The 6,995-nt window shown below is 45.2% G+C and overlaps 1 protein-coding gene across 6 annotated transcripts in view; it reads right to left on the reverse strand.

Moving 5' to 3' along the window:
- U2SURP (U2 snRNP associated SURP domain containing) overlaps window positions 1-6,995 on the reverse strand; it is a 104,770-nt gene that overhangs the window by 30,149 nt on the left and 67,626 nt on the right. For all 6 annotated transcript variants that reach the window (XM_019503555.1, XM_019503554.1, XM_019503552.1 and 3 more), the window contains 2 exons: window positions 4,604-4,766; window positions 3,177-3,256 (listed from right to left, as the gene is read on the reverse strand). In XM_019503555.1, coding sequence (XP_019359100.1) covers window positions 3,177-3,256; window positions 4,604-4,766 — 243 coding nt within the window. The remainder of the gene's footprint in view (window positions 1-3,176; window positions 3,257-4,603; window positions 4,767-6,995) is intronic.

Below are 6,995 nucleotides of genomic sequence, written 5' to 3' on the forward strand. Positions count from 1 at the left end.
CAGCAAAAAAAAAAAAAAAAACATTCTTACAGCCCCATATCCAGCCAGACAGTGCTTTCTTTGAAAGTTTAGTAGAGGGGCACCATCAGGCTCCCTTAAAAAGCTTGACTTAAGGACTTGGGAGGGGCTGCTGCAGGCAGAGCTTCAGAAACTAAACCATGCTGCTATGGCAAGGATGCCATAACTTGAGCAGCCTCCAACCTCCTGTAATTACCCAGGATAGAGAACCCAGGAGTCCCCAAGCCCAGCCCCTCCACTTTCCCTGGCTTTCAGCCCCATGATGCAATTTAGAGCTGCAACAAGGAATTTTATTAAGTTTCCCCTGCACTGAAACAAAATTATCCCCTAAACTTTCAAAGGACAAATCCAAATTTTAAATTCCACTGCTGTCTACAAATGCTACTTGTTATGCTATTACAACAGTATATTTGGGAATAAGTTCAGTAAAACCACCACAAAGCCAGTAAATATCTGTTCCTTGTGACATAGGTTATCACTTCTAATTCCATGGAACTACTTAATCTGCTAACAAAAATGAATTTATAAAAAGAAAAAGGTACAAATTGAAAACAAAAGGGTAGTGACAGACTGTACTGCTATCAGATGCTCCTATGCCAATGCAAGTGTAGCAAGGCCATTGTAACTTCAAGGGTTCAGCTTACAGTGATTTAGCTCTATTGTATCAATTCAGAAGCATGCGCATTCTCAAGCAGCAACTCCCCATACCCATTTTAAAGTTACATCTATATACAGCTTAAGAAATAACATTTGGGGAAGGAAAGACAACTGAAAATTGCCAAGACTGTTGAAAATGGATGTAGGATCTTAAAATCCACTTTTGAAAACCAAGCCAAAGAAAGCTTGTGCACAAAAGAATATACAGACCTGAAAAAAGAAAGTAAGCAAGAAAGGAGGCACATAATCTATTATAGTACAGAATTGCAATGGTACTGTTACTGAAATGAGGGAGGTTTACAGACTTTGACTCACTCAGGGAACTGATGGGCAGGATCCCCTGGAATGCCAGTCTGAGAAAGAAAGGAGTCCAGGAACCCTGGTTGTATTTTAAAGAAACCTTACTGAGGATGCAGGAACAAACCATCCCAACGTACAGGAAAAATAGCCAATATGGCAGCCTACCAGCTTGACTTAACCGAGAACTCTGGTTACCTTAAACACAAAAAGGAAGCTTATAAGAAGTGGAAGTTTGGACAGATGACTAGGGAGGAGTATAAGAATATTGCTCAGGCATACAGGAATGAAATCAGGAAGGCCAAAGCACAACTGGAGTTACAGCTAGCAAGGGACATGCGGGGTAACAAGAAGGGTTTCTACAAGTATGTCAGCAACAAGAGGAGGATCTAGGGAAGTCTAGGTCCTTTACTAAATGGGGGAGGCAAACCAGTGACAGAGGAGGCAAAAAAGGCTTAAGTGTTCAATGTCTTTTTCACCTCAGTCTTCACAGGCTCCCAGACTACTGCACCTGACAGCAGTTTCAGAAGAAGGTGAGCAGCCAACAGTGGTGCAAGAACAGTATAGGGACTACTTAGAAAAGCTGGACATGTACAAGTCCATGGGGCCACATTCAATGCATCCAAGGGTGCTGAGGGACTTGGCTGATGCAACTGCAGAACTACTGGACATTATCTTTGAAAACTTGCGGCTACTGAGGAGGGGGTGGGGGAGAGGCCCTGGAAAACTGGAAAAGGGCAAATATAATGCCCATCTTTAAGAAAAGGAAGAAAGAGGATCCAGGGAACTACAGACCCAGTCAGCCTCACCTCAGTCCCCAGAAAAACCATGGAACAGGACCTCAAGAAATCCATTTCTAAGCACTTGGAGGAGAAGAAGGTGATTAGGAACAGTCGGCATGGATTCACCAAAGGCAAGTCATGCCTGACCAACCTGATGGCTTTCTATGATGAAATGACTGGCTCTGTGGATGCAGGGAAAGCAGTGGACATGATACACCTTGAATTTCAGCAAGGGTTTTGATACAGTCTCCCACAGCATTCTGGCAAGCAAGCTGAGGAAGTATGAATTGAATGAATGGACTGTACTGTGGCTAGAAACCTGGCTGCATTGCTGGCCTCAACAGGTAGCGATCAATAGCTCAACATCTAGTTGGCAGCTGGTATCAAGTGGAGTGCCCCAGGGGTCAGTCCTGGGGCTGGTTTTGTTCAATATCTTCATTAACAATCTGGAAGATGGGATGGACTGCACCCTAAGCAGGTTCACAGATGACACCAAGCTGGAGGGGATTAGTAGATTTACTGGAGGGTAGGGCTAGGATTCAGAGTGACCTAAACAAATTGGAGGATTGGGCCGAAAGAAATCTCATAAGGTTAAACAAGGATAATTGCAAAGTTTTGCACTTAGGACAGAAGAAATCCATGTACCGCTACAAGCCTGAGACCAACTGGCTAAGCAGCAGCTCTACAGAAAAGGATCTGGGAGTTGCAGTGGACAATAAGCTGGACATAAGTCAGCAGTGTGCCCTTGCTGCCCAAGAAAGCGAACAGAACACTGGGCTGCATTAGTAACACCACTGCCAGCAGATTGAGGGAAGCGATTATTACCCTCTATTCTGCACTGGTGAGGCCACACCTGGAATGTCCAGTTTTGGGGGGCCCACTACAGAAAGGATGTGGACAAATTGGAGAGAATCCAGCAAAATGCAATGAAAATAGTTCAGAGGCTGGGGCACAGGACTTCTGAGGAGAGACTGAGGGAACTAGGATTATTTAGTCTGGAGAAGAGAAGAGGAGTGGGGATTTAATAATAGCAGCCTTCAACTACCTGAAAGGCGACTCCCAAAGAGGATGGAGCTAGATTGTTCTCACTGGTGGCAGATGACAGAACAAGGACCAGTGGTCTCAAGTGGAATCAAGGGAAGTTTAGGTTGGATATTAGAAAAAACTCTCTCACTAGGAGGATGGTGAAGCACTGGAATGTGTTACCTAAAGGAGGTGATAGAATCTCCATCCTTGCAAAGCCGTGGCTAGAGTGATCTACTTGGGGCTGGTCCTGCTTTGAGCAGGGTTTTAGACTAGATGACCTCCTGAGGTCCCTTCCAACCCTCATCTTCTATGATTTTTTAAGATGGGATGCATTTTTTAAATATTAATACATTCTTTTATTTTGATTGACAATAAATTTAAAAAACTGATACTTACAATTTTCTATAATATGAAGCATTGGCAACTTTAGCTGAAGAGTTGTATAACACATCTGATACCAAGTATAATCTTGCAATCTATAATAAAATAACTTGGTCTTAATTTGGACATTCTTTAAGTTGCATTGTGATAATACTGTATTCTCTTGGCATAAATGTTAAAGACAGCCAAATTCAAGAGACTTTTTGCCATTTTCAATTAAGCTAACAAGATGCAGCTGTATTTTTACTACACATTAGCAGGTAATTAGTATCCTCTTCTGTGTTTTGAATTATTTCTTGTAAGAAAAGTCATCAAATCTTCAGTACATACATGAATTTCATACTCTTATCAGGAAAAGATTTTAGATTTCTTATTTTCACTTCCTATATTGGAAATTGCATATTTGTCCATGAAGATAAAAAAAAGCTAACACTTGGACGTAGAAAAGGCTAGCTTAGGAATGAACGAAAATCAGTTTCAAGATTTAAAAAAAAGATTGTAAGACTAAGTAAAATGGTTACAAATGCAGAAAAAAAGGATCATCAACATCAAGTCCTAGTTTTAAAGAAACTTAAGGTGCAAATAAACACTGCCCTTGTGTGAGCATAAGAATTTTTATGCCATCAAAAGTTATAAGCAAACAGACATCCTAGCCCATTATGTTCTAAGAGCCCAAAAATGTTGCTACTACCAAAGGCAGTCACAGTTTGTGATGCTTTAGATGGGAAGACCTCTGTTGGCTTATTGTGCATCCTGGGAATCTCCCTGCAGGGGATTTCCCCAGTGCTTGCATCAAGCTGCTACACCCCAACTTGGGGCATGCTCCTGCAAGTGGACAAACTCATGCAGGGGTTCCCATGCACCAGAAGAATCACCTGCAGAGGATTCCTGCACAGTGGATATCTCACTGCACCACAAGAGTGCAAACAGTCCAGCTTTTTCTCCCAGAGCAAAAATGGCTGTTCTGGGAGATAAAGAACCTAAATATAACAAGATAGAAATTGTTCCTGGGAGAGTTTCTCCTGAAAGCCTGAGCATCTGTCACACTTTACTGCCGCTTACCCTCCTTCAAGGTCCAGCAGGAGCTGAGCTGAGCTGAGCTGAGCTGAGGGAGCAGCGCCACAAGCCCCCTGCCTGGTTCTCACACTGGAATCCCAGCATTAAAAACAGGCAGGGGGCTTTGCCCCACTGCTGCAGTTACCTTGGGAATAGGACAAATAAAGCAGCCCACACTTTCCCCAGACTGGAATCGCCATCCAGTCTCAAGGTGAAAGGAGCAGGAGAGGAAGGTCTGTAATTTTTCATCTCCCATGAATCATTTTGTACTGCTAGAATTGAACATTTGTATGTGCCCATGATCTGTGCAACAATACTTTTCCTGCAATATGTGCATAAGCAATCCCAAAAAACATATGCAATATGATTAAGGAAAATGATCATACCTTTTTGGGAAGAGGAGTCTTCAGAATGGACAGCGACTCAGTAATGCAGTCTACAATTTCTTCAGCAGCTTCAGCATTATTAAGACAGAAAACCATTGCATCCCCAATATCATTCTTACGAGGCGTTAATCCACGCAGGATTTCCTCTAATTTGTCCCTCTGTCTAAAATTTCATACAGTGTTTTAACATGTTTTCATATAAATTAGCACCCCTTTTATCAAAAAATTCCTAATTGAACATGTGGTAGGTTAAATTTGTTTATGGCCAAAATAACCATAACAATTTTATAGTGTATTGTAGTACGTTTTCAATGCCTAAGATGCATATGTATTTAGAAGATACATATTTACTGCTTGTAGAGAAATCTTGGGGAAGCTATTGAACTGCAGAACAAATAATGATGTGAACACACTTACTCCAAAGTAAGTGTGGCTTTATGCAAGTGTAAGCATGTCAGCATACACACGTGGGGATAGTGAGAAATTGCTATTCCATGCTTTTCCCCATATAGATAAGGCCTCAGATTAAAAACAAAACAGACAAAAACCCCAAATCTGTTCACCCCCTTTTAAAAAGTTAAATTGTAAGAAGTTAAACATCAAAACAGATCACAGATCATTGTAATCTCTCTTATCTCCTTCCAGTTATAACCCATTTCTAGAACTATACTTGCTACAGTAGTTATATTGCTGAATAGAAAACAAGGATAGAAAAATGGAAGCCAAACCAATAAAGGGAAGTCAAGTAAGTTCTATTACACTGACTTCAAAGACCTATTCCTGACACATTATCTGTGTGACAGGATATCAGGCTGGTGACTTCCAACCTAAGAGGCTGTGGATGCAAGCGAGTACACAAAACTATTCTTTGCCATGTGACTCTGCATTGTGCATACTAATCAGAGAATCTATTTGTCAGATGGATTTGTAAGACGATTATTTTCAAGTTTCTATTCTGAACTGAACTGAAAATACCATGGTTTATTTCAGTAGTTCACTGACAAAGTTAGTCTTGTACCAAAACACTTTGATCATGTCAACTTTTGTTATTAGCATGTCATCACAGGGTAAGTGGAAGAACAGAACAATTGCTGTTCTTCTGGCTATAAGTAGCTCTTCCTAGGGCTGTGCGACGCTTCGGTAGCTGATTCAATTCGGAAGAGATTTGGCCCGATTCAGTGGCCAAATCTACGAATCCAAATAGAATTGGCAGACCCATTAAAAGGCCTGAATCAAATCAGAAGCCTCCAAATCGATTTGGCGCTGGTTGAGAGATTCAGCCATAGACTAAACCACGCTGGACACAGCTGCCTCCAGATGTTAAGTCTGTTGTGGTGGGCGGAGGAGGGAAGGAAAGGCGCGGAGGGGTGGGGAGGGCAGACCAAACGCCCCCACAGCAAGAGAGGGATTGGGGCTGGGGCAAGCCAGGGCAGGAGGCATGGGACTTAGGGAGGAGAGCTCCCACCACTGTGCTGCCACACGCTGTCGGTAGAGGAGCTGCTCTTTCAGCGGCTCCTCCAGCGGCTCAGTCCAGGAAGGCATGGGAGCAGGTGTGTGCTCCAGATCTGCATGGAGCGGGCTGGGCTGGGCTGAGCTCCGGACGGGGGCACAGAAGGCACTGGAAGCGGGGGCTATGCCCTCCCGCTGCTCACCCAGCTGGGGCGGGGAGGCATGGGACGGTGCCACTGCACTGCATCAGACAAGCAGTGGGCAGTGGCAGAAGTCGCCCCAGCCTTACCGCATCTCCCAAACAAGCTGCTAGCTGCCCAGACTGCAGCCCTGGCTTCACCTGCCCTGCAAAGTGCAGGCCGGCGGTGGGCAACTGGGGCTAGCCTCCTGGAGCGCAGCCCAGCCCAGCCCAGCCCTCCCCACACAGATCCTAGGGCACAAGCCTGCTCCCACGCCCTCCTGGGACTGGCAGTGAGAGCCGCCGGAAGAGCTCCTGGACTGCTGTGCAAGCAGCAGCAGGGCATGGGGGTGGGCACATGCACCCAGATAAGGGCGGGGCTAGCACCAGGGGCTATGGTGAATTTTAGGGTGGTTGCAGCCCCCATGGCTCCCATTCCACTGCGCTCTGCAGGGTGGGCAGAGCCAGGGCTGAGCTCTGGGCTGTGGCTGAGGCTAAGCGCTCAAAGCACAGCCCAGCAGTGGGCGGCTGGGGCTAGCCTCCTGGAGCGCAGCTGGGCCGAGCCTGCCGCATGCAGATCCAGGGGCACATGCCCACTTCCATGCCCTCCTGGACTGGCAGCAAAAGCTTCCAGAGGAGCCACCGGAAGAGCAGCTCCTGGACTGATGGCACAGTGGCAGGAACCCCCCTCCCTGCGTCCCACACCAGCTGGGCAGCTTGAACCAGCCCCAATCCCTCCCTCACTGTGGAGGCGTTTATCTGCCC

The sequence above is a fragment of the Gavialis gangeticus genome, unplaced genomic scaffold (assembly GCF_001723915.1).
Source record: "Gavialis gangeticus isolate Ggan-Ray unplaced genomic scaffold, GavGan_comp1, whole genome shotgun sequence".
Lineage (NCBI taxonomy): Eukaryota > Metazoa > Chordata > Crocodylia > Gavialidae > Gavialis > Gavialis gangeticus.